General features: G+C 51.9%; 1 protein-coding gene across 1 annotated transcript in view; it reads right to left on the minus strand.

Annotated features, from left to right (window-relative positions):
• Nucleotides 1–8,339: 8,339 nt before the first annotated feature.
• The window catches only part of COL11A2 (collagen type XI alpha 2 chain), a 32,108-nt gene continuing 27,518 nt past the window's right edge, over nucleotides 8,340–12,929 (minus strand). The window contains exons 55-66 of the mRNA XM_007939310.1: nucleotides 12,862–12,915; nucleotides 12,492–12,599; nucleotides 12,305–12,358; nucleotides 12,110–12,163; nucleotides 11,745–11,852; nucleotides 11,535–11,588; nucleotides 11,197–11,232; nucleotides 10,968–11,021; nucleotides 10,604–10,871; nucleotides 9,686–9,798; nucleotides 9,112–9,318; nucleotides 8,340–8,480 (exon numbers count right to left, since the gene is read on the minus strand). Of these exons, the coding sequence (XP_007937501.1) occupies nucleotides 8,340–8,480; nucleotides 9,112–9,318; nucleotides 9,686–9,798; nucleotides 10,604–10,871; nucleotides 10,968–11,021; nucleotides 11,197–11,232; nucleotides 11,535–11,588; nucleotides 11,745–11,852; nucleotides 12,110–12,163; nucleotides 12,305–12,358; nucleotides 12,492–12,599; nucleotides 12,862–12,915 (1,251 nt within the window). The remainder of the gene's footprint in view (nucleotides 8,481–9,111; nucleotides 9,319–9,685; nucleotides 9,799–10,603; nucleotides 10,872–10,967; nucleotides 11,022–11,196; nucleotides 11,233–11,534; nucleotides 11,589–11,744; nucleotides 11,853–12,109; nucleotides 12,164–12,304; nucleotides 12,359–12,491; nucleotides 12,600–12,861; nucleotides 12,916–12,929) is intronic.

Genomic DNA, 12,929 nt, shown 5'->3' on the forward strand with positions numbered 1-12,929 from the left:
TGCTCCTGGCCCACTGAAGGTGGAAGCTTCTTTTAACTCAGGCAGCTGCTGGCTGCTGAGCCTGACAAACCCAAGGTCGACAAGTAAAATGGCGTAGTCCCAAGATTAGCAAGCAATATGGCAGGCCACTAGTTCAAGTCCAGAAACAGTCCCAAGGTTGGCAGGCAATATGGCAGTCCACTCATGACAGCCAAATGCAGGATCTAGATGTGCCAAGAAGCTTGAGAACTTTCTCAAAGCATCTCCTTATAAACTAGAAGCAGGTCACATCCCAAAGGCAACTAATTAGCTGCTCACAGCAGATTCCACCCTGGAGTTGATTACACCACATTCAATCTCATCATGGGGCGTAAATGCATCCAGTTGCCCAACCACTCAAAACCATGGCCCAGCCAAGCTGACCCACAAGTTTAACCACCACACCCTTGAAATTAATATACACAAAAATTAAAGTACACATATTAAACATACACAAAAAACAGTTGTGGAGTCAACTCCAACTCATAGGTGACCCTATGCTCTACAGGTGCAAAATGGACATAGGGGAGCGGCCTCCTCTGACCTCCTCTAAGGTCACAAGAGTGAGAGAAAATTGCCATCAGCAACCCAAGGCTGATTCCTATGAGGTGGAAGTCAGACATGCCACCACCCTCCAACCTTTTTACCAATTCTGACACCTCCCATGGCTCTCTCTACTTCTCTGCTGGGTTCAATAATCCGTTACAATGGTCCCACAGAAGTCCCAGACACTACTTATTATTGTAAGGTTTATTAGGGAAGTAAGAGTGTACAATTCAGGCTCAGGAACACTCAGGATACAACTGTTGAACAGGACATCCTCCCCTCTGCCATGCTCATAGGCACACCTCTCTTTGGCCTTTGGCCTCTTGGCCTGGCCTCTGTCCTGCTCAGGCTAGTGTTACAAAGCTCTTTTAGCCCTGCTGATAGAAGCACCCCACTCCACCAGCAAACCTCCTTCCCAAAGGGCCTCAGCTTTCATGCTCCATGGGCCAGGAAGCCTGCCACTCTATCTGCTGCTGCTTGGTTCTGCTGCCACTATCTCTCTGCCATCTCTCTGCTGTCATCTCAGCTCAGGGATCTTGGGTCTAAGAACATGCTCCACTCCTGGCTTTTCCTTCTTGATGGTAGTGAGATCTTCCCTTCCGCCTCTGGGAGGGCTCATGTTAAGCCTAGCAGAATGATAAACTGACTAATCCCCACATTAGGGTACCATACATCTTATTTGCCCCACCCCGACAAGGGTGCCATATACCTTATTTACATTACTCACAAGCTATCCAATCCCCCTGGTGGTCCACAAGCATGGTACATTTGCATAGTTCCACCCAGTCATCTGGCAAGAGTCACAAAGACCATGGCTAGAAGAGCCATACCAAGTAAATCGCTGTACCACAATAGGGTTTTCAATGGCTGAGTTTTGGGAAGTAGATCACCATGCCTTAGTTCTGAGGTGCCCCTCAACTCAGACCTATTGGAGTGAGCAGCAGCCACCCCTGGGTTAGGCCTCTGACTTCTGATGGACTCAAACCTCTCATCTTTCAGTTAGCAGCCAAGTGCATTAAACATTTACCCCACCAGGGACTCCTATCAGCCTGGAAATAGGATGTTACTAGTGGAAAGAAAACAAAAATCCTCACAATTGAACCAATAAGCACCATCATGATGAATGGAGAAAAGATTAAAGTTGTCAAAGACTTCTTATTACTTGGTTCTACAATCAACACCAATGGAAGCAGCAGTCGAGACATCAGATGTTGTATTGCATTAGGCAAATCTGCTGCAAAAGACCTCCTTCAAATGCTGAAGAGCAAAGATGTCTCTTTGAAGACCAGGGTGGGCCTAGCCCAAGCCATGGTATTTTCAATCACCTCATATGCCTATGAGAGCTGGACAATGCATAAGGAAAACTGAAGAAGAGTTGATGCTTTTGAGTTGTGGTGTTGGCAAAGAATACTGAAAGTGCCATGGACTGACAGAAGAACTAACAAATCTGTCCTGGAAGAAGTTCAGCCGGAATGCTCCTTGGAAGTGAGAATGGCCAGACTTCGTCTCACCTCTTTTGGTCATGTTGTCAGAAGGGACCATTCCCTGGAGAAGGATATCATGCTTTATAAAGTAGAAAGTCAGCAAAAAAGGGGAAGACCCTCAACGAGATGGATTGACACAGTGGTTGCAACAATGGGCTCAGGTATAGCAAGCATCGTGAGGCTGGCGCAGGACTGAGCAGTGTTTTGTTCTGTTGTACATAGGGTCGCTATGAGCCAGAGCCAATTTGATGGCACTTAACAACAACTACAGTAGAAAAGAGAGGCCAGAGCAAAGTAAACAAAATGGATTGGCATCCTCCTGCTAACTGAGGGGAGGCAGTATAGTGTGCTGGCTCTCGCTGAGGCCAGAACTGAGCTCATTCTACTGTCCAGGCTGTTTGGGGGCCTCCCTAAAGGTAGCATATCTATAGATGTCCCTGTCTTCATTCAAAGACTGGCCTTCCCTGCTGAGATGGCAGTCTGATGGCAGAGCCTGTTGAACTTCTATGTTCCCACAAAGCTACCCATAACAACAACAACAAAGCTACCCTGAAGATGAGAAAGAACAGAAGGCCAATTGCAAGCACCAGGGGTGGCTTCTGCTCATGCCAACAGGTCTGAGTTGAGAACGAACCAGGGTCTGTGCAGAGCACCCTCTCTGTCCACTGAAAGTAGGGAGGATGTGGCCTTGACACTCCTGCTGACCACGCCAAGCCTGAAGAATAGATACTACACACCACAAATTGGGTCACCATCACCCTACCACACAGGAACTTCTTCCTCAGGCAGCCAGAGCCTTGGTTTAATCCACTCCCTTCTATCTCCTCTCTGCCTCTACCAGCCCTGATCCAGTCAGAAACTACAAATCCCAGGATGCAACACAGCCAAGTGAAGGAGAAAGCAGAGACAGTAACTTATGGCTTTCTAGGATATATAGGGGAGCTCTGGTGGCATAGTGCCTAAGGCATTTGACTGCTAACCAGAAGACTGGCAGTTCAAACTCACTAGCCACTCCTTGGAAGGAAGGTTGGGTAATCTACTTCTGTAGTGATACTGTCTCGGAAACCCAAGGAGGGGTCACTATGAGTCAGATCTAACTCCACGGCAGTGAGTTGAGAGTGAGGACATGTAGTGTCCATGGGTATAATTATCTAAACCAAAAATTCTGACTCATAGTGACCCCATGTGTATCAGAGTAGAGTTTTCAATGGCTGATTTTTCAGAAGTAGATTACCAGACCTTTCTTCCGAGTCACCTCTGGGTGGCCTCAAACTCCCAACATTTTGGTTAGCAGCTGAATGCTTAACCATTTGCACCACCTAGGACTTCTGGACTGTGAGGATGGCACTGTTTCATTCTGTTGTAGATAGTGTTGCTATGAATGGGAGCCAACTCGACAGCACCTAGTAACAACAACAGGAACTCTGAATGATCCATATTTTATAATTTGCCTTTTGACCAAAATCACATATGCTAAAAATGTCAGACCAAGGCTGAGGAGCAGCCTTAAGGGTGCAACAAGCAGGAAAATCCCCTCCCACAGCCTTTCCTCTATAATCTCACTACCACATCCTCCTCCCCTAGGCCTCCAAACATGCTGTTGGTGGTGTTCCTGTCTCCAGTCCCGGCATGCCCTCCTTAACCCAACCCAGGCAGGGCCTTGCTGGAGCACAATGCCCTCATAGCACTCTCCTTTTCAAAAATCATCAATGACTCCCTCTGACTTAATGTGTTCAAGTTAAACTCCTTTGAGAAGCAGCAGAGATAAGGTATGGCAAGCGTGGCACATGCCCTGGGTACCACTTGAATGGAGCTACCACTGAGCAGTTTCTATTAACCATCACAGTTTCCCTAATAACTAATAATTTTGTGTCTGAGAGCATCCATGGGTCAAGGAAGACTGTGTGATCTTGCTCTGCTGAAGGTAGAAAGTGAAGAAACTGTGGGGGGAAATGACTTTGAGCACATTATAGACCAATTATCATCAGTGAAAGTAAGGAAGGTGCAGCTGGAATCTTCGTGTAGTGTCATAATGTATTAAATAAAAGATTAAAGAGTTTGACTTGTATTTTTGAGCTGATATTATGGTAGTTATCTGGTGTCAGATGTTTGGACATTGGTGCAATTTCAGTAGGTAGGACTCTGAGAGGCAGTCAAAACTTGAGAAGACAGCCCCTCCTACAAGACATTGTGTTCTACCTCATCAGACCCAAAGTGGCTCCCCAAAGCGGCTCCCCAAAGCCTCTGCCTCTCTCCTTTATCTCCTCACTGGCATCCAAAAGCCTCCATTTCCCACAAGCCTCTGCAGGCCACTGCCAGCACCACCACATGCCCAAATGCCAAGGCATCAGCATTACCCACACCCTGTCCCACACTACAGCCCCTACTCTGGAGCCTGGCCCTTAAACTCTTTCTCATCTTGCCTCAGAGACAGGCCTAGGCTTAGGGGAGGGAAGGAAGAAGTACCCCCCCCCCGGCCGCCCTGCCAGCAAGAAAAGGGGTGTGGCCCTGGCATCCTCAGCTGCAACTTGGCACAGAATCGCTCATAAAACTGTTATATAGGGTTACTTGTCACTGCAGTTAAATAGGCTTTTGTGGATTGGCCTGGAGACCTAAGCGTCATATATAAATGTTATTTGAGTTTGTGTATGATATTGTTTCCATGGGAAAAAAAAAAGCTCTCTTAGCTCAGAGTGTCTGATCAAAAGTGAACTTTGGGGACACTCCCTTTTGTGAACTGGGAGTGACCTTTGTAGGTTTAGTGCCAACCGCAGAGTGAGTGACCAAAAAACCTCAGCTCTGGCCTGGCCTGGCTGGAAGTGGGTGGAGGCGAGGAGGGTGGGGAGCCTCTATTTAAGTCTGACTTGCTCTGTGGGGGGTAGGAGTGGGGGGTGTCTGAAGCTCTGAGACTTAGAGATTGGTAGGAAGGTGTGAGGGACCCCAGAAACCCTGTCCATGCCTCTGACCCAAGATAGACGAGAACCAGAGGGTTCCTCCATTCGGTCTTCTCCTGGGTTGAAGGGTTGAAGGACTGGGAGTGAGAGTTCAGTAGGTGACGCTGAGGGGCAGCAATTTAGGGAGGGTGGCTTAATGCCTAAGGCATTTGACTTCTAACCAGAAGGCTGGCCGTTCAAAACGACCAGCCACCTCTCGGAAGGAAAGGTTGGCCAATTTACTGCCGTAGTGATACCACCTGATATCACTGAGTCAGATCTGACTCTAGGGCAGTGAGTTTGGTTTTTTTTGTTTTGTTTTGTTGAGGACCTGAATTAGGAGCGCTAGTGGCATAGTGCCTGAGGCATCTGACTTTAACTAGAAGACTGCAGGTTCAAACCCACCAGCCAATTCTTGGGAGGCAGACTCGCCAATCTACTTCCGCAGAGTTGTTGTTATACGCCCTCGAGTTGGCCCGACTCATGGCTCCCCCCGCCCCTTGGGTTTCCGTGGCGGTATCACTACAGAAGTAGATTGCCCAACCTTCCTTCTGAGGAGTGGCTGGTGGGTTTGAACCGTCAGCTTTCTGGTTAGCAGGCAAGTGCCTTAGTCACTATGCTACCAGAGCTCCTTCCGTAGAGATATCGCCTCAGAAACCCAAGGAGGTCGCTATGAGTTTGAATCAACTCCGTGTCAGTGTGTTTCAGGGTCTGAATTTTTCTGCTTGCCCGTTAGTGAATCGAGGTGCCAGAGCGGACACCAGGGGGCAGCAAAGGCGGGAAGATGTGCGGAGTCCCCCGCGCTGGGAGGAGGATGCTTTCACCTGCGGCGGTTTATCCCATCTACCCGCCTGTGAGATGCTGGTCTTCTAGGATCCCACAAGGGAGCTTCTTGGGATCAAGAGTGATCTTCAGGGTTTCAAAGACTGGGATTTGTCCCTGAGGGCGGGAAGAAGTATTGGGAGGAGGAGTGGGGGCGCAGCTCTCCATGCAGGTATGCTCGGTCCTGGGTGCAAGGCAGCTGAGAAGCTGGGATGCACACATGTGCACACGCTCGCGCACACTTGTTCCCTCCCTTCGCTGCAGCCCGGCTTCAGCGAGGAAGAGGCTTTCCAGTTGGGATGAAGCTTTGGGCATGAGTCTTACTTAATCTGCCGCCCAGGAGGGGCGGGGGAGGGAGGATCAAGAAACGCTGAGAATGAGAACTCCCAAGAGAGGCTGGGGACCAGCCCTGGACAGAAGGGGCCAACCCGGACACAAGACCTGGCGGGGCGTGGAGTTGCGGAACAAGCCAGAAGAGAAGCTGCTTGGGAAGGAGGGAGGTGGGGGTGGCCCGGAGTGGGAGGAGACGGGGCGGGACGGCACTGTACTTACTGACACAACACAAACCAAAACCTCAAATGATGTGGACGCGAATGCCCGCCAGTATGAAGAGACTGGCCGCAGCCCTGGCTCTTTATGCCAGGACGTCGCAAGCCTGAGAGATGCAGTGAATGATATAAGGTGCAGTGAATGTTATATTAGGAGCTCTGGTGGCCTAGTGCCTAAGTCTATTGGAAATGAGCTTCAAGTCTCCTCATCTTCAAAGTTTAGACTACCTAGGAGCTCTGGGCACTTGACTGCTAACCAGGAGGCTGGCGGTTCAAACCCACCAGCCACTCCTGGGAAGGAAGGTTGGTCAATCTACTTCCATAGTGATACCGCCCCGGAAGCCCAAGGAGGGGTCGCTATGAGTCAGCTTGGACTCACGCACTTAACGACAAGGCTCCTTCCAAGGGGCTCTGGTGGTGTAGTGACTAAGGGATTTGGCTGCTAACCAACAGGTCGCTGGTTCAAACCGCTCCGCAGAAGAAAGATGAGACAGCTTTCTAAAGATTTACACCCTTGGAAGTCCAATGGAGGTCACTGTAAGTTGCAATTAGCCCCAAGGCAGTGAGTTTGGGTTTGTTTTGGGTTTTGTTTTTGTTTGTGTATGCGTGTGCATGTGTGTGTGTGTTTTGTTGTTGTTTTAAGACTCCTTTCAGCCCTGCTGTCTCTAAAGATCTGAAATGGGGGAGAGTTGAGACACGATTACGGAGGGCAGGCCCAGCCTCACCCAGAAACCATCTCCAACCTGTGTCAGGCTGAACCCTAACCCAGACGGACCCTGAGCACCACCACCACCCATGACACCAGAGTTTGTCTCTGGAGCTTGAGATCTTGTACTTGTCACACAGGTTTTATAAAATCTCTGAGTCCTAACACCCAGTGGACAGGACCTCCAAGGAGTGGGGTCAAGTCATCCATTCCTGGTAACAGTTCAGCTGAGAAGAAGGGGTGCTGGGTAATACATGGGGATGCTGAAAGAAGTCAACACAAGCATAACACACATACACCTTGAGAGGGGACAATCACATTATTTAACCATCAGTCAGAATGGATGCTGGTCAAAGGGCTAAACAGGGTCCTGGAGATCCCCTCTATCCATAGGCTAGCCATTAACCCTTTAATTGCAGGATCAGAAAAGATGAGGGGTTTCCAGGGGAGGGACTGGGATAACCAGGATGGCAATGGGATAATCAGAGGGTTCAGGGCCATGGTGATTTACCAGTTCACATGGGAGAATTTCAGTTACTCCAACAACCTGCTGAATATAAACCCTGAACATTCCCTTCACCATTCATTCTTCCCCTGGAGAGTACATGGAAAAGCATCAGGCAATCTCTGTGAGACCCAGACCAACTAAAAGACAGCAGGGAGCCAAACACCTGGTAGGTAGAGATGAGAGCTCCCCCCTGGGGAGAGAGAGTCAGAGCTCTGAGGCAAAGGAGACCATATATTCCAACATTCACAGTGGATGCTACAGGTACGGTAGGAAGAGGGGGCAAGGCTCAGCCCAGAAACCCCCACACAGTCACTGAGGAAAGCCCTGAGGCAAGGATGGGGTGCCAGGGGCTCACCCCTGGAGAGCCCTGTCTCCAATGTCCGCTGACGTTTATTGGTATTTCTCTATCTTTTTTGTTATTTCATTTTCCACTCTTTAAATAATTATATAATTAATTTTAAATACAAAATACACAGTGTCCTTTCTCTTCTCTTCCACTTGTTTGGGGTAGTTGGGAGGTGAGTTTTAAATAAGGGTCTCAGCTCTCTGACAGGTCACAGGCTCCAAGAGCCCCAGATGCCACACACCCCCCGGGGTGTCCCATCTCCCGCTACACCCCACCCCTGGGCTGCCCCTGGCAGGGGGTTGGTTCTCAGTGCCCTGGCCCACGGCCTCCTAGATCGTGAAGGGCCCTCTTGGGAGGTGGCACGTGGCTGATGCTGTGGGATTCCAGGTGGGCCTGGTTCTGATGGGCAGGGTCAGGTAGACAAGGTCCTAGCCCATGAAGCAGACAGGCCCCAGCAGCACCCCTCCCCGCCTCGGGGGTGCCCCCAGGTCTGAGAAGGAGGCATCCAGCACTGGCAGCTGTTCCAACACAGGTGTTCGCACCTCCAGCACTGTCCGGCCTTGCTGTGTCTGGAGGAAGACAAAGTGTGGTGGTGGCACACTGAGCCCCAATCTCAGGCCCAGGCTCACCTCGCCTCTGAGCACCCTGAGATGTCCTTCCCCCAGTCCATGTCACGTGCAGACTTGCTAAATTTCTTCCACAGAATAGGATTGGGAGAGTTCTCTGTGTGCATGAGCCAGTCTATAGGACTTTGGGTTTGTCTTGGAGAGGATCTTTCTGTGTGGGTGATTGTGTGAATGTGTGTACGTCCGTTTGTGGCTGTACCTGTGTGATGATGTGTGTGTACCTGTCTGACCACATTCAAGAGACTCTGAGACAGCATATAGATTTGACCTGATGGACATACGGGTTTGCAGCCTAGGTGTATGTGTCTGTGAGTATTCAGGACTCACCCTGTGTGACTGGTGTGTACACACACATGAATCCTTCCAGATGGTGCCCATAGTCTGGCTTCCACCCTCCTGTGGAAAGGTCCTGTGGCTGAGCTCCCTCGGGACCCCAGGGAACATATCTGAAACTAGGCTGGACTCCTCTCCTGTTCTCCCAGGGGCCCCTGCTCAAAGGGTCTTCCCACTTCCTTCCTCCAGCTTCAGACTCTGGTATCGCTCCCAACACCACCCAACTCCTGCTGGTTCCCACCTGACAGCCATCTCTGAATTCCTTGACATAGGGGCTGGTCTCAGGGCTCAGCTCATCCTCATTGGCCCCACGGAGCCTCAGGGGACCATCGCGGGGCATCCCAGAGCATGGGTAAGAAACATCCTGGTGGGCCAAGACACTGAGCAGCCGCAGGAAGGTGAGCTGGACCACACCTACTGGGGAGCCCTCTGAGTCCACGTAGGAGAACTGGCAGGAGAGAGGGAGATCAAGGTCATGAGAGACAGAGACAAGGGTCTGAAAACATCCACAGACTCAGGACAGCTGAGGCAGGTGATGAGCAGGATATGGGTAAAGGAAAGGGTTTGGGGGGGAAATGAAGGAGCCAGGAGACTGGGGTAAAGGAAAGACAAACTTTAGGGAGAGTTGTCAAGGAGAAAACATGAGAGCATGAGAGGACTGGAATGAAGGCAAGGAAGAGGGGGTCGAGGACAGCAGGCTCTATAGGGGTGAAGGGCAGGGAACTTGCCTGGGTTGCATAGCCCAGAAACCACTAGGCCTTGAGGGAGGATATGCTATGGGGCCGGGGTAGCAGTGGTCAGGGGCCAGCTCTCACCTGTGTGACATCATCCCTGGGCGTCACACAGGTTTCCCCTCCTGCTGTAAAGTTGCAGAAAACCCGGAAGGCATCCCGAGCACAGCCCTGGTTGGGGTCAACCCAGTACTCTCCTGATGGGGAAGGAAGAGGGAGCATCAGGGCCCCAAGATCCTGGACCCCAAGATACTCTTGGCCCCCACATTCCCACATCCCTCCCACTGTTCCAACACTCCCCAAACCCACCCGACCATGTTCTCGTCTCCCAGCCTTTCTGCTCTTCCAACTGCAACCCCTTAATACATCCCTTCCTCCTTCAGTCTCCCTGATTGCCTTGTCTCAGCTCTCTGACAGGTCACAGGCTCCAAGAGCCCCAGGTGCCCCCTTATGCCTCTGCACTCACCCATCCATCTCCACCAGTAATCCAGGCCCAGGCACCTCTGAATAAGGAGTATATAAATACTCATATTGCATACAACGCGTAGCTGTGGTTACACATGTGTTCATCTGCGTAAATGCAAGCACTATGATGATATTGAGCTGATGCCCTATGACCATATTATGTTGTTATTAGGTGCCATCAAGTCGATTCCCAACTCATAGCAACCCCATGGGACAGAGTAGAACTGCCCCATACATTTTTCTAGGCTGTAATCTTTATGGAAGCAGATCTCCAGGTCTTTCTCCCACAGAGCCACAGGGTAAGTTTGAACCACCAACCTTACCGTTAACAGTCAAGCACTTAACCGATATGCCACCAAGGCTCCTTGGTAGGACCATATAAAATACTTCTGAACTGGCTGATGAATAATTGCTGTTCCAAGCCCCTCAGCCCCTCCCCCAGCCCCAACACCAGTATCCATCCTGATTGTTCAGTGCCCTTGCTATTGTTAATATTTTGACTGTCATCTCTGGTGTGTCCCTGAGGCCGGCACTGACCATCAGGCAGCTCGGGGTGGCACAGCTTCAGGTCCTGGCAGGTGCGGGCAGGGCTGTCCTGGGTCCCTGTTGGCCGCCTCATCTGCTCAATCTCATCCCGCAAGGAGTCAAGTGAGCCAAAGATTTCCTCCAGGCCCCCAGAACTGCCTGGAGCACCCCCAGTTGGCACGGCTTCGTCCTCTTGCATCAGGCGGCTCCCATCCACTGAGCGCCGAGTCTTCTTGGGCATCTGGATGGGCAGTGGCTGGATCACCTCGCCTGGCGGGCCCTGATGGAGAAGCAGGTGGAGGGCAGAGATGCAGTCTGTATGAGGTTCCGTGAAGCAAAGAAACACCAGATGCAGAGAGGGCTACTCGTCACTCACCGGGTGTCCTGGAGGGCCCTGGACACCCTTCTCTCCCTTAGGTCCAGCTGGGCCCTGTCATAGGAGTAAATGAGGTCATGGAGGGGTCAGAAGGTCAAGGATGAGATCAAGGTCACAGGAGGGTCAAATCAGTGTCCAGGCCTGGAATGAGGGCTCTACTGAGGGGAGTATGTTTGCCTTGGAGAGGCAGTGGGGGTCACAGATCAGAGCTGACTTGAGGGTCACTCACTGTGGCTCCTTTGGCTCCTTTGGGGCCAGCAGGTCCCTGTGAAATGAGGAACAAGAAAGACGTGGTCAGGATAAGGACGAGACACGGAGGAATGGAAGGAGCGATGAGTCCATAGGACCTTTGGTTACTGTAGGCAGGGCAGGCGTGAGGAAGCATGGGAACACACAGAAATGCCTTGCAAGTGTGGAGGAGGGTCACTCGGGGTGTAAGAGCACATGGGAAGCACTAAGGACTTTCCTTGTTAGGCTGGCACTTGCCATGGAAGTTGCTGGGAGATTCTAGAAGCAGAGAGTGATGGGGTTTAGAGAAGTTAGCAGAGGAACAGATGGGGTACTCACGGGGAGGCCAGGGGGCCCTCCAGGACCAATGGGGCCAGATGCTCCTGGGATACCCTAGGAAGAGGAGGGGCCAGATTCAGCTGGTTCCTCCTCCCCCCACCCTCACCCCAGCATCTGGTACTTCACCCCAACCTCCTCCCCAGCCCCAACATGAATCCCCGCTCTCCATCGCCCCCCCCCCAGCCCTCCCAGACCACCCCCTCTACTCACCGTCTCTCCTTTCTGTCCAGGGGAGCCCTGAGGGCCAGGAAGTCCCCGGTCACCCTTCTCTCCCTGCTCCCCAGGGGGTCCAATCAGTCCAATGAGACCTGGGTGACCCTGGAGAAGGGGACAGGAGGTCAGGGGGGTGCAGAGGGAAAACACGTGGGTGATAGAGGAGAATCAGGGGGTCAGAGCCAAGAAGACACAGAGAAAACATAGGGTTGGAGAGAGGGGCTATGAGTGGCCCTCACCGAATAAGGACACCAGTGCTCAGTGCTAGAAGCTGGAGCAAAGGGTGGGGTCTTTGGGGTCCCCATAGGCTTCCAGCAGTGAGAGTGATGAGAAAGACCCCAGGCCACATGTTTGTCACTCACCTTCTCTCCCTTGGCTCCAGCATCACCTCGGAGACCAGGAAGCCCAGGGGGTCCCTATGGGGAGACAGGAAGTCATTCTTTCTAGGGAGAGGTAGGGCCAGTTTCTCACCCCACCACTTCCTACTTCCTCCAGACTTTAGCCCAATGCTCATTGCCTCCCCTGATTCCCACTTTGCCCAATCTATGGTCACTCACCACAGGACCTGGAGGCCCAGCCTGGCCTGTGGTTCCAGGGCGGCCTTGCTGACCCTGCAGGTTGGAGGGAATCATAGGGGTCACGAGCAGTGTCCCCACCAGGCTGTCCCCTCCTCTCCACAGCACACCTATCCCGTAATCCTTCACCCCGCCCACCTCAGCCCAAGCTCCCCACTCCATGACTCACCACTGAGCCCGGGAGCCCCCGCAGACCATCAGGGCCAGGCTTTCCTGCAGGCCCTGCAGGACCCACAGAACCTGTCTTCCCTGGGGCACCCACAGCACCAGGGTCCCCCTGAAACATACACAAGAAATGTGTCCTAAAAGGCAGAGGAGAGGCTGTGAGTTGGGGCATTGGGGTTCAAGGTGGAAGGGGTGAGGCAGGAAGGAGGGACTAAATTCCCAGGATCCCCTGGGGCAGGAAGTATGGGGAAGCCATGTCCTCACAAGGGACTCAACATGGGAGAGATGGATACAAGGTGGTCATCTGCAGACAGAGGAATCTGAGGAGCAAGAGGAGTGAGATGTCCCAGTGTCCTGAGCAGCCTCCCTCTTACCTTGGCTCCCTTCTCTCCTTGTCGCCCCTCAGGACCAGGTGTGCCAGCAGGACCCTGTGGATGGAGGA

Source organism: Orycteropus afer, unplaced genomic scaffold (genome assembly GCF_000298275.1).
Source record: "Orycteropus afer afer isolate SDZICR_OR568_19922 unplaced genomic scaffold, OryAfe1.0 scaffold00059, whole genome shotgun sequence".
Classification (NCBI taxonomy): domain Eukaryota; kingdom Metazoa; phylum Chordata; class Mammalia; order Tubulidentata; family Orycteropodidae; genus Orycteropus; species Orycteropus afer.